This window comes from Leptosomus discolor, chromosome 6 (genome assembly GCF_034619465.1).
Source record: "Leptosomus discolor isolate bLepDis1 chromosome 6, bLepDis1.hap2, whole genome shotgun sequence".
Classification (NCBI taxonomy): Eukaryota; Metazoa; Chordata; class Aves; order Leptosomiformes; family Leptosomidae; genus Leptosomus; species Leptosomus discolor.
In genome coordinates this window covers 38,478,219-38,497,443 of record NC_141396.1, presented here as the reverse complement: position 1 = coordinate 38,497,443, position 19,225 = coordinate 38,478,219, and the positions used below count along the sequence as shown (strand labels likewise).

The window sequence follows — 19,225 nt, the reverse complement described above, 5'->3', positions numbered from 1 at the left end:
TATCCTCTGCTAGTAACGCTAAAGAGTACTTTGAGTCACTAGGGCGCTGCAAGCCGCTTCGAACGTGCTGTCCTACGAGCCCTCTCCTGCGAGGTTGTGGAGAGGTGAGCTAAAGAGTGATACCTTCTGAGCGGCAGCTGCCTAAACCTCACCGACTCGGTACTGACGCGAGAATCACTGGCTAAAAGCTGTCATCAGAACCCTGTACCTGCTGAAGGACTTGCTCGTCCGGGACCTACTCAACAGCCTTTTCGACCAGCACGGCCCTCCCGCTCCTTTCGCGCGACACCGTGACGGTGGCGCCCAGCCTTCCCTGCCACGCAGGGGCTGCAAGTCTGCAGCTCCGCGCGGTTCGTCTCCTCCTCTCCCCACCTCGCCGTGCCGGCGAGGGACGCGGCCTTCAGGCGCCGCAAGCTCTTCCAGCGCAGCCGGCCTCACAGCACTGCTGTTTCCCAGCCACCCGCACGATTCCCAGGGGGAGAGGACAAGACCAAAACAACGCCCACTCGCAAAACGCAGTCAATTTTGAGCGCCGGCAGAAAGACAGACGGACTACGGGAGTATCACGCAGGTGTCCCCCGCGGGGCGGGGTGCGTTCCGCCGGCCGCCAGGGGGCAGCAGCGCCGCCGCTCTCCCCACGGACTGCACTTCCCGGCGCGCCTCGCGAACGGCGCGGGGCTACGCAGGCGCAGGCGGACACAAAGGGCCTGGCGAGCGCGCGCCCCACGGTCCCCCTCGCCCCGCCCCGCCTCCGCGGCGCGCGCGGATGCCGTTACTCGCCCGCTCGGCCCCGCCGGCCGCGCTCCCGGCCGCCGCCGTCCGCCCCGCGCTCCCATGGCGCTGAAGCGGATACAGAAAGTGAGTGGGGCCGAGCCGCGGAAGGGAAGGAGCGGGGTGAGAAGGGCCCTCCGCCCCGTTGCTGCCCGGGGTTGTCGGCCGGCCGGGCCGCGGCTCAGTGGGAGGCATCGCGGGAGCTGTTAGCTCCGTGTTGTCTCCGCCTGGGGCTCTTCCTTCCCCCCCACCCCCACCTCCGTCGCCCGGGTCGTGCCCCCGCTGCTCTCCACCGGCTGCCGGTCCCGCCGGGCCGCCTTAGGGGGCGGAGGGGCCCAGCCCGGTGCGGGGCGCGGCAGCCTTGGTCGGAGCGGGCATGAGGGGCAGAAGGGGTGGTCCTTGTCGGTCTCCTTATGGTTTCGGGACTCTTCGCTTTCTTGAAGGCCCCCCCACCCCGAGGCGGTATTCTAAACTGTCGTTAATAAAACAGCTGACTTGTTTCCCGGGGGTACGGCCGTGTGGTTGCGAACTAGCGGGTGAAAGGCGACGTTGTGTTAACGGGTTATCTTTGGTAGAGATGCGAGTACAGTATCTGCTGCGAAAATACTGCCCTGCTGTTGTGCGCGGCTTGGTTAGCCCTGTGCGTAAGTTTTTTTTTTCCACATTAGGAAGTGTTGTCAGCCTAGTACTTGATGTGACCTTTGAGTGTATCCCAGTTGTGGAGTTTTTGGATAATATTTGTAAACAGCCAGGCTTTAATCCTGGAGTAGATTTCTAGATTCCTTTTGTTTGGCAAGACCTAACGGGTCACTGTACAGTACGGACAGAAAAAGCATTATGGATGGTAAACATGGAAGTTGAGTTAATGTTAGTGCATTAGCCGTGTTATAAAATATGCACTGTTCTGTTGCTCTTGATGTGCCATGTTTAGTCAGCGTTTGTGCTAACCTGGTTTTGTGACCGTGCTGAAATTTGTTCTTCTGGATTCCCTTTTGCTCTTTGAAAACGTTGGTATTATAGAAATAGAATTCTATAATGGCCAGCTAACCCTGTAGTGAGCAGATTTGGGGTACCCTACAATAGACAAAAGTTATTTGGATGGATTTCTATCAGTAGTCATGTCTCATGCTGCAAATCTTATTATGCCTTTACAGGTAGTGCAATTAAGGGAGATTTTTGTTACTTCATATCCCGTGTTTGTTGTGAATGTTGCATTTGAACATTGTATCAAATATGAATGAGTAACTACAGTGACTTTCTCTAGCAATAACTCTGTCATGCTTCTACATATTATTAGAATGCTTTACCTTTTGTTGCCTTTTTAATTTCACACCTTTTCTTGAACATCTCCTTACCCTTGTATTTATAAGAAAAGGACGGTTCTGAATAACTTCTCTTTCCTCTTCTTGTTTGGTTTGATTCTGCTAAGGTGAACAGACAAAGAAAAAGTGGAAAGTCTGGTAATCTTCTGGTATTTTTGAGGTGTAGCAGTAGCTTGTGGCCTTCCAAATGAGGTCCTGCTAGAATGGGATTGTTCTCTGTATTTTTCTCTTATCACACTGCCTGCATAACTTCTCTTTCTGCTTTAGAGACTTCCATATGTATCAAAAACCCACAGTTTTCCTTAGTGTGGCATTTAAAAACTTTGTGTTTGATAGATGTGAAATTATGAGTTAGGCTGTTTATGAAAGAGTATCTTTCATCCTGTTAGCCTTATTAGATTCTGTTTCCACTCTTTGAAGAAATGCTTACCAGTGTGCTGACTTCAGGGTAGTATGAATTTCCTGATTATGCAATAACTTCTACCCAAAAAATTAAGAGATATCAAGGGAGGACCTACCAGAAGAGTTGAGATGAGATTCAGAGCTAGTTACCTCTTGCTTCTGGTTTGCTGCAGAAATTACTATTGCTGGTTTTCTTTTTTCATTAACTACCCTCATCACTCTCTGCTGCCTTTCCAGGGTAAGAAAAAAGCACTACTAGAGGGACTTGGCCAGCAGCCTGCCTCCGGAGCATTAGAAGAGGAAGGTGACAAGGAAATAGCGTAGTTTCAAATGGGAAGTTAAAATGAGGGGGAGAAGTTCAATAAAACTATCTGGATGTCACCGTAATATGTAGACCTTTCCTGAAAATTATGAAACTGGAAGTTTAATGCTAGATGAAATGTATTTGTGTGATGGTGTGTTTATCACATCTACCTAACTGATGTTTCAGACTGGCTATAAAGGTTGTATCTCAAGGATAGCAAAGGTAAGATCTGGACCAGAGGAAACACTGTAAGGACTTCATAGTTTCGCAGAGTGCCTAGAGGAACTCTGGAGAACAAAGCGCTGTCAGAAATCACAGTGGTATTACTTGGGAGCTTGTCAGTGTAGACAGACTGTCTGAAGTTAAGCTTGGGTGGTTTTAGGGTGGTTCAGAATTGTACTTTAACACCGCTGAGGGATTTTGGTGGCACGCTTGACTGTTTGTTCACAGTAATTTTGATAATTTGTGTGTTGAGGAGGGTAGCATCTACAGAGGGAGCAAAGCTGTAATACACAGAAATGTTAGTAAGCATATTTTGTCTCATACCAGTTGGGACTCCAGCTTCCAAAGAGTATTATGCCATTGTGATCTTGTTGTTGCATCCGGTCTTTTGTTGATCAGCCTTGAGGGACTCCTCAAAGGAGGACAGCATGCAGACTTCTAGACTATATGTTAGTGATGGAAAGATGTATTGCGCTTGGGAGCTTGCTTAAAAAATGAGCAACTGAATAACCAATGGAAAAGGTGATTGCTGCACATGAAAGTGTGTTCAGCTTAGTGCTGTGGGTGGAAGAGCAGTGAGGACATGAGGCCTTGCTGTGCAAGCACAGCCATCAGTGCTGCCTCTGTGATGAATTCATCTTGGAGTTCCTTGGAGAATCTCAGAAGGATGGGGGATTCTTACTCATCTTAAGCTGAGGAGCCTGTGTTAGCTTAGCTTCAGTGCTTTGCATTGCCATTGCGTGAAAGAGAGGCACTGTGTTTCTATGCTGTCAAAAACTTCAGGCTGTGCTCTGTGTGTGATGTAGAATAGATGTTCCTTGCAGTAGGAGTTGTTTCTCTGTAGACTGTGACACACCAGTGAAAGAGCATGTTTTTGTGGGCATTGTAAATTCCAGATGTTGCAGATGATGCAGACAAAGCAAGTAGAGTAGGTTTTGGTTGGGAAGGGATGTGGTGCAAAGAAGACTTTATTGTTACCACCTCTGGAAATTGAGAAACCATAACTTTTGTTGCTGTAAATTGACTCAAGTAAACAAAATCATGAATATTTATGGTTTAGGTTTTGACTTTAAACTGTTGAATCACACACTGTCTTTGGATGGTCATAAACATACTGAGGAAACTTCTTTTTTTGATCTGTAATACAAAATGTTTTAATTCACTTTCAAAATGTCACCTGTGATGTCACAGCAATATTTTTTGCATTAAAACAATGTATAAAAATAGAATATGTATTTCATTACTAAGGCTTACCTTTATATTGAGAAATGTTATAAGTCTTTGCTTTACATTTACTAAATTTATGAAGAACAGAGAATCCTTTAACTAGTCTAAGTATAATCACTGGGTTTTTTTGACAGCTGGTTCTAAACAGCATTAATATAATAGCAGCAGTGTATGCATGGAATTGGTAGGAAGTGCGCCTGTGGTCTAGAGTGTGTTTTCTTTTTATGAAGAAAATAGCTGACAAATATAAAACCCTGTATTTGAAATAACAGTGTGGAAATGGGCTCTGGTTGTGGTTTTTTGTTGCTTAGAGAATTAAAATAGCTTCTAGTGATGCTTCCTGCCGTTTATTTTGGTCTTCTGACAGTCTGCAGTCTTTTTTTCTGACTTTTTAAACTGAAAAAAAAGGAGACATTTTAGGGCTTTTTTTTTGTTACTACTCATGCTCATAGCCTTTGAGTGTCCGTGAGTACTGTGCTGAGAACGTTTATCTCCTTATTATCAAAGTATGCTTTACAGTCTTGTTCCAGTAGCTTTTTAGGAGAGAAGTCTGACTGCTAATGAAGCTTGTAAGTGTTAAGCTGGCCTTCCAGTCTTCACCAACTTTATATTTTATGAAATACATCTTGTATTACACTTCAATAATGAGAAGTAGTCTGCACATTCAGAAATATTGCCAACATTTATAGTTTACCATAGTGCATGGTTTATGTCCGTTAAACTTGATTTTTAGGTTTTTTGCCTCATGCTGCCCACAGAGCTATTCCACAGTGTGCGTGGTGCAGTAAAAGATGATAACTTGGAGGCTTTGCTGTGTCCATCGCCAGTAATTGTTGTGTAGCTTTTGTAGCCTTATGCTAATGTTCCTTTATTAGCTACACCTGGTCATGCATCCCGCTTACTTTTGTGCTCTGCTGCTGTTCTGTAGTTACAAACAGGAGAAATATTTTGCTGTAGCAAACAGTTAAAGGCATAGAATTAACAGGATTCTATTCTACTCTGTAATATTTTCTGTGTTTGAGAGGATTAGAAGATTTATTCCTACCACTGTCCACAGCTTAGCTGTTTTCTCTGTACAAACTTATCCTGGCTGTACTGGGATAGTAGTGTGGCATGTGTTGGCGCTCTTGATAGATGCTTTTATGCTGTGACATTCACCAGCATTTGAAATAACCAATGTTTGGTTTTGCATCTCTTGCAGACAAAATTTTGGTATTGTGTATACTGTAATTTGTACTGTTGGCTTTCTCTTTTGAAACAAAGTCTGCACTGCTTTGAGTTGCATGGATCCTATTTGCTACCTTACATACATCAAAGTCTTGCACCACCATTTTCTATACCAGTGACTAAAAATATTGATATAGACAAGGCCTTGGAAGTAACCAGACCTGCATCAAGCAGCTACCTGGTGATAATCCATAAAACATGGACAAAGCTGCTGTTAACTTAAAATTACAGGGAGATCTTTAGTGTTGACTATGTAATGGCTTGCATGCAATTCTCTTGCACTTCTTGAGGTTTCAGCACATTGTGCTTTGTAGCTCTTCAACCTTGTCCCTTGACAAAGCAAGGTTTGGGGCTTCTTGTGAAAAGCATCTTTGCTGCTTTGTGCAGAGAATTCTTATATTCAACTTCTCATTCTTTTGTGAATATGTAAAGTCAGGAAGCAGTTTTTCTACGTCTACCTACTCTAGAAAATTGTCACAACTGTTCTGCAGTGTTCGGTTCTGGACACTGGCAAGTCAGTGTGACTTGGGGACATTCTAACTATCTCCTTGCACCATTTCAAAAGATGTGGGAAAGCTTGAAGCCTAAATCTTACAGCTTTCCAGATAATTTTGCTTTTAATATGAAGCTTGAACAGCATAATTAACACTATAAAGCTGAATAGTTCTTTGTTTTTATCACAGTGTGATCTGAGCTCTATTTACAAAGTTTGATCGTGTTACCATTTGTATTTTTAAACCACGTTAGCTTCAGTACATTATTTCTTATGATTGGAAAACTGGGCTTGAATTTGCTCTATTACAACTTCAAAGTTTGGTGTGGCTTTGCGTTTCCTGGCTGCAGAAGCTCTCTGAATGTATCCATGAACATTGCTCTCATTTAGTGAAGTCAGTTGAGAGTCTTTTCTTCATCGTTAGTATGGAAATATTAATAACAAGAGTTGATAGTTCTGGGTCTCATCAAGGTATGATTAAAAACATGAGTTTTTTATCATGGACAAATTTCAGCCTTTAGCCGGAACAAACTGAAAGTGTGTACCTGAGGAGCCTTCCCCCGGTTCCTGCCAATTATGAAGTACATATGTACATATGAAAGAAAACCAATTTGTGTAGTTTTGGGATATGTGAAGATTTTAAGGAAAGCATCTAGCAAATGGAGTTGCAAGTCTACAACAGTGTTCTCAAAATTAAGTGCTTGCCTAGCAGTTTGCATACACGTAAGTGATGTTTACCTGTATTTTAGAGACTTTCTGAAGAGTTTTAAGCTATGTATCTTTCCCGTCATTGCCTTTAATTTAGTACTCAGCAATGACCGTTATAAAATGTGTGATTTTTGGGCTTTGAGCTCTCTGTTTTGGCTAACAGTCTCATGTAGCTGACTTTTTTTTAGTGTGTGTATGACACTTAATCTTCTCTTGTTGGGTTAGATCATGAGTTGCAAATTAGAGTAGACAGTGGCTGTAACAGCTCTGCTGCTGGTAATGCTTGTTACAACTCCCGTGACTCCTGGAAACTTGAGACTTGTTGACTCCCTTCGGGTTCTGGCAATGACTTGGCTTTACATAGATTACTGGTTCTCTGTATGACTCCCTTCGTGAAATTTGAATCCTCTGATTAAAAAGGGAGCTGTGCTTTTAAAGGTTTTTGCTATTGCCTGTATTAGTCAAAGTCTGGACCAGAGTGTGGTTTCTGGACCAGCGTACAATTTCAGCAACGGAATAAAGTTAAGGGCAGACAAATAACACTAGTTGGCAACCTGAGCTATTTTGGTATATGAAAGAACCGTCTGTCTTGGTTAAAATCGCAAGGATTGTGACTTCAGAGCAAGTAGTGACATTACTACCCTAGTAACTGGCTGAAGATAAGGTGCAGTGCCGTTCTTTCAATTCAGGGCGAAGAGTGGGCCTGTAAGAATTGTGTAAGTGCCTAAATTTAGGTGCTGGGTCCATGGTAAATTGGGTCCCTCTCAAAGAGTAGTGTGCGAGTTGAGATGTTTACTGGATGTCATAAATGGATAAATATATCACAGCAGTTGAGAAGTGCAGAGTTTTAACCCTTCAAGTTGTACGTAAGGTCTGATCACACTGCATACACGAGTTCTACGCTTGAGTTAAACTTAGTTCCAATTTAAACCTTGATTTTGGAAGTAGCTGGCTTGACTATTGAGGTGGTTTTTAGTAGAAAAGTTTCCACCGTTATGCCTTAAGCTGAACTCAAGGAGGTATTTGCAGACCTGCTTATGTCTATTGTTGACTTGAATGTGTGTGTTTTGAATAATTAGTCAAGTGACTTAATGAACAGTGGTTTAGGACACATCTTTTAGCTTATTTCAATGAAAGTATTTACACGTAGTCGTTGAACTTATCGCAGCACAGTGCCTATCAGCTTAGATTTGGAAAAAGTTGGTTGTTATTAGTACAGTGAGATTTTTAGACATCAAGAGTAGTATATTGAATTAAACGGGGAAAATGAACCAACATTAATGCCTGGCTTGCTTTGCATTTGATATAGTGATGATAAATCAGGTGAAAAGCTGAGCTGGTTTTGTGTAATTACATAGTAATTTTAAATTATTTGGGACTGTGTGGACTTCTGTAAGAGAAATAAATCAGTTGACCTGCAAAAGCTTCTCTAAATGCTCTTAAATTTCAGCATTCTTGGGAGTTTTTTGGTAGTCACTTTGAAAAAAAGCATGCAGGAAATTAAATCAAGGTATGTTGAATGAGATGTAGAGCTAATATTTTTCCTTTATTTTCTAGTTTACTTAGGAAACTTTATGTGCATAGATCATCTCTAGGCAGACTGCACACATTTTGAGCTAGTTTAACTCGGCTAGTGTACATAGATTAGGCCAATACAAGAAGCTTTTGTAAAAACAAAAGCTAAAGGAACAGTCAGATTAGCACATAAATTTCGAAATTAAGCAGTGAGTTTACAAATAAACCAAACCCACTTCATTTTCTTATTTTTTTTTCTGTGTCTACTTCAGTATATCCAGCTTATTAGGAAGCCTTAAATACTTTTGATATTAATATATAACGCAGTGCTGTCTTTAGCTGCCGACCTGTCTGGCAAAAAAAGCCTTTCAGTATCAATGGGTATTTCTTTAAAAATACTGAAGGTCTGTTTAAATAAAATGTCTTTGTGTTCTTACTTGAAATGACTCTGAGTGGTATGTATTTTCATGTAGGTGTCTTTCAGATACTTGTGTGTTTCTTACAGGAGCTAAGTGATCTGCAGCGAGACCCACCAGCCCACTGTTCTGCCGGACCTGTTGGAGATGACTGTAAGCTCTTCATAGCACATTGACACAGTTGACCTTTTTTTGGTTACAAAAAAGCTTGGAAAAGCTCTAATTGTTGTATCTGCTTGACTTTCAGTGTTTCATTGGCAAGCAACAATTATGGGACCTGTAAGTATATAATTCATGCCCCTTAAAGTAGACCTCATCTCCCTTTTTGTTATGCAAGGATTCGTTTGGGTTTCTGTAAACATGGCAGTCAGATTCATCTGTGCTGAATTTATTAAAGATATAGGGTGGGATTGTTGTTCTTGGTAGTCTGGTACTAGTTTCTTTCTGTAACTGTTCCAAAATCCGTCCTCTTCATGAAGTTAGGGGTGCTTAAATCAGTCAACTGCAAAGTTTGAATTGGTGATGTGGGCTGCAAAGTGAAAAGCTTGCTTTTCAAAGACGATCATTTCCATCTGAAAAGATGAAGAGTGGGTGTAATACAATGTTAAAGTTGGTAACTGTAAACAAGAGTGGAGTTGCACAGGGTGATTTTGGGGGCTTTTAAATAGAGTTTTTTGATAGCTGTGATGTGGCTCTGGCAAAAAACAGATGGCTTTTGCAACCTGTAGAGCAGCAATTGTGGGTACTTTTGGTTTCTGTGTGAGAAAGGCCTGCGTTCTTTGGGTTGAGGGAGATCTCTGAAAACGCCATTTATGACTCTTGTCAGGGACATGACATAAGAAAGGACAATAAAGCTTAAGAACAGAAAGTTTCAAAGGAAAACTGAAAAGGGTTTTAGCAAAAAGAGTGAAGAACAACACAACCTGAGGGAAGGGGTGTTTATTATTACTATGGTAAGGAGTTTGTATTTCTGCTGTTTTCCTTTTGGGCTTACTAATTTAGAAAGAAGACTGTGGTTCAGATGGTGAGCTGAATTGCTGAGAGTTGAAATTTTGAGACAACACTTTATCCATTAACATGCAGCATCACATGGAGGAAAAAAGTGGTGTTATATCTGCTTTGAGACTATTTCTGCCTTTTCAGCACAGCTGCTCTGAAGCAGTGAAAGATCAGTTACTAATTTGCCAGTGGTATACTGGAGTCTGTTGTCCAACTTGTCAATGGCCCAGCAGCAATTGAAGTGATTGTGGGAATTTTTTTCTGTAGTATACTAATACTTTTGCTGTTTTTCTTTTAACAACTCTGTTCTTTCATATACAAAGTCGTTCTGACCCTTCTCCTTCTGCACTGCTTAAAGATGAATGACAAAACAGCAAGAATTTAGAAGTTAACAAAAGCTTATGTGCCAATTGCTGCCAATAATGTCTCTGTCCTGAAAGACACTGATGACCTGAGTAAGAGTAATACTAGCACATAAATCCCAACTTAAATTCCATTTTTTTCTTCCAGCTTGCAATTCACCTTTCGTATTATGTAGTGGAAAATATTCTTTTCTTTGCTTCAGGTTCCCCAGATTTCTCTAGGTAAGGACAAGAATGAGCGTCTCTTGCCAACCTTTCTCAGCCATATCTGCTGAGATACGAGAAAAGAACACTGTTGGGATATGAATCCTTTATCTTGATAACACAAGGAAATAGGAATGTACATCCTGTATGTTTCCTGGTTGCCTGAAGGAAGCATAGGACTAAAGCTTACCTTCAAAATTCATTTCCTTTGTGTGGAAGTAGGGCAACCTCTTCTCCTGTCTGTGGGCATCATTGATTTTGTATACCTTACTTATAAAACATAGTGTGACTTCACTTTGCCTTCTCTCTGACACTGAACTTCTAATCTTCAACTTTTTAACTTTGACAAATCCATTTAGTATGCATGCAAGCAGTCCTTTCAAATGTAATTGGAAGTACAGCAGCAATCTCTTCTGATGTTACCTAATGCTGACTTCTTAACAATACTATATATAACCTGCCTTGCACTGCAACGCTGGCCGCATTTTGAGTATGTAAGCCAAGATGTCTTAGTGGACCTTTCATGACTTTACCTCTTACTCACCTCTAAAACTGTAATTTTTGCTCATTTCCAAGGTAAACATTTTCTTTGAAAACAGTCTGCCTTTGCTTCCTTGAGAAAACCTACAAACTCGATCTGCAGCTTTGCTGAGATTGAGTTCCTATGTTGCTGTTTCAAACTTACCAAGTAATGAGAAAAGTTTTCTTCTCCTTCCCTTAATCATAAATGGCAGCACTGGTCTCTATCATTTAGCATTGAGACTTTCCCCCTCACTTTTCTAGTTAATAAAAATGAAAGATTTCCTCAACAAATGACTGCAACAAAGTTATTTCTATCTATTAACTGTGTGCAACCTGGACCTAAACCTGTGCACATGTTCTCTAACAAAATGCATGTTCACAGATTTGTACAGGTCACAAAGATGTTGTGTGTTTTAAAACTCCCTGATGTCATCATGATCAACTGAGTTATGTTGGAAAATCGTACTCTTTGCATCTGCAAAGAGAAACCACTTCTTAAGGTGAGTATATTTGTAGCTTAAGGATGGAGGAGGCTCAGAGCAGCTGTGGTGTTGCACAGAAACAGGATTTGGAAGACCTGCTCTGGGTTTTGTGTTCCCCTTGGTGCGGTGGAGCTGATGGATCAGCAGTTTTGTAGTTCCACCAGTCAAACACTGCTCCCTCCCTTTTTCTCCCCAAGAAGGGCAGCACTCAGTAGCTGTGTTGTGCCACTGCTGGAGTAGCCATGGTTGGCTCTGCTGTAGCTCTGCAGGCCAGTGGGAGGGCTCAGTTCCCACTGTGCCTTCCCAGTACACAGCCCATAGTGGGCTGTGGCCTGTAGCGTGGACTGTGTGCTGGGGAAAAATGGATTTTCTAAGATACTCGGAGCTTTGGGAGGTTACCTATGCGCAGAAAGGAAGTGGCAAAACAACTGAAATATATTAATGCATTTTGTTTGTTTTGTTTTTTTCCCCCAGCCTGATAGTGCGTATCAAGGAGGAGTGTTTTTTCTCACAGTGCACTTTCCAACAGACTATCCTTTCAAACCCCCAAAGGTAAGTCCTTTCTCTCAGCACTTAGGCAATTTTTTGGGTCAAAGCTTTGCTTCTGTATCTTAGTTCTTTGAGGCTTAATTTTGGAAGTTAAAACCAGAAGGGCCGGCAATAGGGTACATGTTCATAGTGGATGAACAGATAAGACACTGCAATAAATTATGTTGGCAGATCTAGTATGACTGGAACTGAAGGGACAGTGTTAAGGCTTCTGAATATAATAAACGTAATTTGATGTTACTTGGGTGTTTTTTGTTGTGTTGGTTTTTTTTTATTCCAGATTGCTTTTACAACAAAAATATACCACCCAAACATAAACAGTAATGGGAGTATTTGTCTTGATATCCTGAGATCGCAATGGTCACCAGCTCTGACTGTATCTAAAGGTAAACTCAGATTTGCTAATGTATTTATGAAATTGCATACGCTGTTTTGTGTATTACTGCACTGTCTAAGGGTGGTGGTGGGAACTCATTTATCCTGCACGTTACAAAAGTGGTAAATTCCATTGAAATTCTTGTTATGATCCGAGATCTTGCACAATTTATTTGGTGTGTCACATTACATAAAATATTATATGCGTGGCAAAGAAGTGTTCTAAAACAAGTTGGGTGAGATAATAAATATCCAATTAGTCTGAAATGCAACTTCTGTATTATAGCTGATTGTGCATGCAGAACTGAGGAGAAACGGGTGAGCAGAGCTTTAAAATCAAATTAATTTTGATGTAAATGGAAACCCTGATACTGATGTGTGTGGGCTCTTTGGGTTGCCTGAGCATCCTTGTGTGGGCTAAGGCCTCAATTACACTTTATTTTAACATGAGAGAAATTGTTCTGGTTTTCATTCCTCTGAATATTTTAAGATGTGGCTGCTTTCAAAGTCATCAGTAAAAGATTTATTAAAATATTCTAGCCCTGTAGTTAAACTTTCTGAAGTCGAACACTGTAGATTTTTGGCACGTTGAAGTTGCAGTTAAGCAGTTCTTTTGCTGCAGGCATGTTGTGTCACTTCAAAAACTGCTTAAAATGTGGTCCTATTGTTTTTTCTCACCCATCTTCAAAATGCTTAGGCACACTCTTAGTCGTATTACAGAAAGGTCTCATATGACTCAAAAGGTTAAACAGTATCACATCTTGCTCATGTGCTTGAGAGCTCTCTAAACCATGTGTCTTTTTTTGGAACAGGGTCATTGCGTTTGGTGTACAAGCAAGGAAAAAAATTGTTAGTCTGTCCACTGGAAATCGCTCTACGCTAAATAAAATCTAAGTTTAACACTTTCCTGAAGTAGTTGCTGAAGACATGAATTACTCTCCTGTGTAGTTGGTATCAACTTTCCACAGAAACTGGTGGTTTTATTGCTGAGCAAAAATTGCCTTATTTCTAGTTACTTCGAAGGTATAACAAATGAAAGTTGGCACTTACATCATATTTAACAGTTGGCATTTACAACTGAAAAATCTTGAGTTTTTAGATCTTCAGCACTTTTCTGTGTCTTAACTTGTTGAGCATTCCTTCAGTTATAAAGCGGAACAGTCTGATGGTCTTACGTGTTCTGATTTGATGTGCTTTTAATGTGCTTGCACATTATATATTTCATAAACTGGAAATTATCTCAGTGGCTCATGGAAATTTCTTCTTTATAGCTCTTGTTTTGATGAATCAATCTGATGATAACAGACTGATAACACCTCTGATTGGCATGACCAAGTATTTTAACACAATTTTCTAATATTACTGGTGTATTTGGCACTGAAAAAAATTAAATATGTCAGTATGAAGTGGTCGAACTTGCTACAGCTGAAATTAGGTGTTAGTCTGGGCTCTTTAGTAACAAGACAAAGCAACAAAAAAAATCCTGTTCTACAGCAGATACTTAAGCATCAAACTCCCTTTCACAAGACTTTTAGAATGATTTAACTGTGTACTCTTGTATTCATATTAGTTCTGAGTACAAAAATAGAAATCCCCTGAAAGGTATGGACTGAAAATGGTAGAGAAATCAAATGTCCTTGGTTCAATACCAGGAAATTAATATGGAATTATAAGTGAATACCTGCATATTATGCTGATAAACTGTTTTCCCAAAATGGAAGTCAAGCTTGTATCAAATTAAGTGAAGTGTTCATATGAAGGAGAGAATAACTGTCAGCACAGAAGTGGAGAAGAATATGCACAAACAGAGTATTGCACAGCAGTGTAGTATTGACAATTTTAATTTCCTGAAGTAATTGTAGATGGAAAGGCTTAGTTTGGTCAAATATTTGTATGTAACTGTGGTCTGTAGTTTAATGTTCATAAGTTAAAACCTGGGAGAGAGCATTACAAAAGGTACAGGTCCATGGGTTGCAAGTTCTCTAGGCTAGTGTCACGTGTTGTTTAGCTAGGACCTAGAAAAAAGGATGCCGTCTAAACATTGCTGAGCAGAATTGCTATGTGAAAGCTTAATACTAATATACATTCTCTTTCCAATTTCCCTTCCACCACCCTCCTTCAGTGTAGTGGAATATAGTAAAGGATTACAGAAATAAAGCAAACTAACTTGTTTAATCTAGTGTCTCTTTTATTTAGTTTTATTGTCCATATGCTCCTTACTTTGTGATCCTAATCCAGATGATCCATTAGTACCGGATATTGCGCAGATCTACAAGTCAGACAAGGAAAAGTGAGTATCACGTATACATAGTTGTGAGTGTGTGGTACTTGCAGATGGTTATCCGCTATGCACCTTCTGTCCTAACTTTTAAAGACACTCTTTTCATAGATTTCTACAGGATTAGATTTTGAAATCTTGAAAGTACCCATCAGTGGAATGGCAAGCAGAAAACTAGGCATGCACAACTGCTGGATACTTGCTAATTTTTTTGTACTTAGTTGCATAAAACCTTCACACTTTTGTGTGTTGTCTTTATATTCATTGCATGAAAAATCATTTCTCAATATGAGTTGTTTGTTGCTGCTGTAATCCTCTGATTGCAAAACCTCTGCCTTTAGTGAGGTGTTAGGTATGAACAACAAACGTGGGTTTGACACCATTTTATAAATGTCAGATAGACTAATATTCAGCTCTTTTTAGTGCTAAGAACCATTGTCACATTGCAATTTGCAGCATCTTACAGAGAAAACCTTTTTTACATTCTGGAACAGCTGTAGAACTTGCAGGACATTTCTGACCTTGGGAAGGTAACATGTACAGCACATAACTGAAATATTACATGCTTCTGGACCAAACCCGATTTTGATTTGAGAAGTTTTAACTCTAAAAGTACTGTACTGACTGAAGCATCTAGTCTGGGGTCTTTTACTTATAGTGTGGAACCAGCTGGGTTTCCCAAAGTTCAGTTTTAAGGCTTGCTGACTCCTTCTTGTACATCACCCCTAAGGAGGGTTTTGAAGTGCTGTCTTATGACTACATACATGGCTGAACCCCCACAATATCAGATCACAGCATTCAGAGGTCACTGGCAAGCCCGGTGCTTTGGCATAGTGGTGTTTCTTTCCAGAGCATGACCTCTCTGTGCGATTCCTTTGAGCGCTCAAACTTTGCATACTGCTATCTGCAGATATCTAAGCAAAGTGATGCATCAGTTTCTTAAGACTCTGTTGCAGTTGCAGGTGGCAGGAAGCTCAGGCCCTTTATCCCACAGATTAGACCACATGATTTCCAAGGGTTCTGTGGAGTAAATACTACTTGTGTGAGGTTTTTTCTATCTTTGCTGCTTTCTGCTGACACATCAGCTACCTGCTTCTCCTCGGCTTACAAACTTTAAAAACTTTATGCGTGGGAAAGGTTACAGAATTGGTGATCTGGGAAGGAAATACTATTTTGCTTACAAGTGGGAGATTTTGTTGAACTCTGCTGCTATATGTATTTTGAGCACAATCCAGGATGTAGTCCGCAGTCTATCAGCATGGCCTGAGCTGTCTTCTCCAACAGAGTTTTAGCACCTATGGATTTTCTAGGTGTGTGTGGGATTACGAAAGACTGAAACACAAAATCTATTTTGGATAGTAAAAAGGAGTAGAAGTCGCTAAGGTTTTCCAACTATGTCCAGTTTTCATTTGCCTAGAATGGAATAATCTCCCCCAAAATGAATCTGCCACAAATTCTCTGGTGGCCTTGACAGTAAATTAAATAGTCATAGCCACGCAGCATGTCCAGAGACAGCCTAACCACCACTGTTTATCTGACTTCTTCAAGCTGCAGAAAAGGTTATGGATTTAGTTTGGGGCAGGCTTTTTATCCTTGGTACTTAAGCTGCTTTTTGGTAACCTTGCTGTTAACTGTTTTCACTGTTAAACTCTCTGCTTCAGATTCTGTGGAGCATTTGTGATATCCAGAGGAATTTTTGACTTTCTGGTTAACTGACTGAGAAATTGGCACCTATTTTTTTAGTACTGAGCCATTGAAGACTTGCAATGCCTGCTAACGGTCTGTGGTTCACCAGGTATCACAGGTCCGTGAAGATCTGAGTATGGCTTTATCCTTGAGGACTGGATAGAGGAGGAGTGATGTAGAAGTTACATGGAAGTCTATGGTCTAGTATTTCTTTCCCTGGAGTTAAGAATTATTAAAATGGCCTTTTTTTCTGACAGTTTGATACAATCAAATCATGGAACCCACTTTTGAAGTGCTTGAACTCTGTAGCTTGTACTGCAGAGCAGATAGTGTTCAAGTTGAGGATGTTGTGCTTCAGCTTCTCCCCTTTTGTGTCTCAGCTTTTGTCCACCCACATACTTAGCAGTGATTGCAGCTGTTGTGCCTCCTGTTTGTGACAAAAGTGAACAAGGGATAGTTCTCTATCTCCAAACCTTGAAATTTAATCATTGCTAGAGAGAGTGAGAGAACATATAGTCTTGACTACGGCTTTATCTTCTTATGCTGATGACCTATTAATTTTTTTTAATCTCATCTTGGATTTAGGAAATGAAAGATATGGCTGGTTACCCCTGAGCATTTATCTATGGGATTTTTAGTATAAGGAAAAATCCAAAGATTTGAGTGGTAGCATATTCTTCAGAAGAAAACTAATTAGTACCTGAGTTGCTATGCTGATCTTAAAAAATGGATTTAAAAACTATCAGCATTTTCTCTGGAGGACCCAGAATAAAGTGAATCTAGTCTGAAGAGTGGAATGTAACAAATGTAAGGAACAGAGGGGAAGTTACTGACTTTCTAAGGACGTTACCTTTGGGAGTGCTAGTCAGTTTTATACCAGAATAGAACGACCCAAGACGTAAAATCTAGTCAAAAATGGTTTTCAGAAAATTTTCCTTTCAAGTTGAAAAATGCAGAAGACAGTGCAGAATGGAAAATAAAAAAAAAGTCATTGTGCCTTCTATCTCCACCCTTTCCAAAACCAGTTAATTATACTGAATTTTATGCAACTAAAATGTGTGAACTTTGTCAGAAATGTGTTTAGGAATAATTGACAACAAAGACCCGTTAAGGTACAAATAAGGGAGCCAATTGTGAAATGCAAATTTAAGTATGCACAATGATAGGTATTTTAGTGCCTAATGTGAGACTGATTTTGAGTCTAAAGATAGAAACTGAATGTACAGTGGGTATATGTTTCTTGGCTTTTAGACTATTTTAATGCTAAGAGTGAAAAGCTCAAAAATATCTGTATTAAGTATGTGGCCATTGTCAGTGTATCACTAACAGCTCTTCACTGTAATGCCTTCTTTCTGCACATACAGATACAACAGACATGCAAGAGAATGGACTCAGAAATATGCAATGTAAACTTATGAAGACTTTTTCATATACCACAGAGTACTGTAAATTCTAGGTTTTTTCAAAGTTCAAAGGAAATGGAGCACAGTTTACTCTTTCAATGTGTCATGATGCCCCTTGATTTTTTTTTTTCACCCATTTAAGTGTGTTTCTGGAGCAAAGGAGAACAGACTTCCAAAAATAACCTTATGACTGTGATAAGAATATTTATCCTCTTTGTATGCTTTGCAGAAGACATTTATTATGGTTTTTAAGAGTTGGACATCTGCATCTTCAGACTCCGAGATCCATAATGCAGTTATAAAGCAACCCAATTATTTTTGCTGGAAAAAGTAGCTGGTTTTGTGGTGAATACTGTATGTGTGTCCTTAAAGTCTGTTGTCTGTTTCATGAGTGTGTTCAAATTTTGTTTTGTTAGTTCACTTACATAATTTGTATTTTTTTACTGTATAGACTAAATATTTTATTTACCATGTAAGTCATTTCATTTTAGGCTGACTTGCTTGCCACAGTATTGACAAGATACAACTGCTAGTAATGAAAATAGAGTATCCCACCTATTAGGATATTCAAGACTGACTGCGGATTTCTTAAAACCTAAAATGATCTTTGCACTGTAATTCTTTGTATGCTGGTTCTTGAGAAACACTTGGGGTTTGATTCTGTTGCATACTTGACTTAATTTTATTGCAATGTGAACTAATTGCACTGCTACATAAAAAGATATGTAACCGTTTTGTTGCTATTCACAACTGATTTTTGACGCGTGGGCAACATAACACGATCACAGACCTTTTACAAATCTAAGTGTAGCCTTTTCCATATAAATAAAATGCGTTTTCTACTACTTGTCTTGGCTGGTTTTTTTTAAAATCATGCATATCCTTTAAAGTGCTTGTTCTAACATTAGAGAATCATAATACTAAGTCTGCATGTGTCTTGTTAGACAGAAGGGACAATGAAGCTGTGTATCACATACTGCTTAGAACCACGTTGCAATTAACTCTGATGCTAGCTTTAGCCTAACTTATTTAGCATGCTGTGCCTATTGTTTTATAGAGGATTTCAATTAGTTTAATGACCTGTGACATCTATATTCTTTTAGGGAGGAAATACCACCAGTGTTGGAACATGAAACGTTTCAGTTAGGGTGGTGCATATGCAGTATCAGAATGTTTCAGTAAACTTCTGACACTTGAAGCTAACTTTTTTCATTAACTGACACTTCAGCTGCTTCAGACTGTGCATGTGGAAATCTAGTAGTGCTGGAGAGGGGCAATCTTTTCTTATAAAGCCAATTAAAAGCAGAAACACTTTGATTTCCTCCTGTACATTCTTCTCGGGTATCTGAAAAATAAAGATGTGTGACTAATGTTTTTCTCTGTATGTTGCATGTGAAAGTGACTTGGTTGGGAAATTGGTCATCATAAAATACATTTTTAAGATTACAAAAATATTTGGAGTTTTATTGCTGTTATGAATGCCAAACTGGAATTTGGGATGTGGGTGGGAAGCATGCACAGCAGGAGCTTTTATTCCTACCAGTGGAATATCATTACCTTCATGCTTGCAGACTTACTGACCCCCAAGTGGTGTAAGTTGGTCACATATGAGGAAAACATCACTTCTGTGCTACTGTTTTATCTATGATGTAACAATGACTTCTGAAACAAAAGCTTTATGGAGGGTGGCTCTATTAACCTTAAAATATCCTTGTTCAGTTCGGACTGTAAGCTGAATAAAAATGGGGTGTTTTCTTA

The 19,225-nt window shown here is 40.1% G+C and overlaps 1 protein-coding gene across 4 annotated transcripts; it reads left to right on the top strand.

The window, feature by feature from the left end:
* The first annotated feature begins 811 nt into the window (after positions 1 to 811).
* On the top strand, positions 812 to 18,312 carry UBE2D1 (ubiquitin conjugating enzyme E2 D1). Of its 4 annotated transcripts, XM_086466372.1 has the most exons (7): positions 812 to 858; positions 8,697 to 8,760; positions 8,855 to 8,886; positions 11,651 to 11,728; positions 12,006 to 12,111; positions 14,297 to 14,390; positions 17,429 to 18,312. In XM_086466372.1, exons 1-7 carry the CDS (start codon positions 835 to 837, stop codon positions 17,472 to 17,474), a joined length of 444 nt encoding a protein of 147 aa, XP_086322498.1. In that variant the 5' UTR covers positions 812 to 834; the 3' UTR covers positions 17,475 to 18,312. The 4 variants fall into 4 exon arrangements, with proteins under 4 accessions (XP_086322498.1, XP_009948888.2, XP_086322499.1 ...); XM_009950586.2 differs by lacking the exon at positions 812 to 858 and having other exon boundaries at positions 8,634 to 8,760; XM_086466373.1 differs by lacking the exons at positions 812 to 858; positions 8,697 to 8,760 and adding an exon at positions 11,077 to 11,194.
* The last annotated feature ends 913 nt before the right edge of the window (positions 18,313 to 19,225 follow it).

What these genes read in the sequence shown, in the direction of transcription:
- UBE2D1 (XM_009950586.2), top strand. Translation starts at nt 8,634, where the DNA reads ATGACTCTGAGTGGTATGTATTTTCATGTAGGTGTCTTTCAGATACTT. An exon ending in AGCTCTGACTGTATCTAAAG is followed by an intron (nt 12,112 to 14,296) that starts GTAAACTCAGAT and finishes TCTTTTATTTAG; the next exon opens with TTTTATTGTCCATATGCTCC. An exon ending in TACAAGTCAGACAAGGAAAA is followed by an intron (nt 14,391 to 17,428) that starts GTGAGTATCACG and finishes CTGCACATACAG; the next exon opens with ATACAACAGACATGCAAGAG.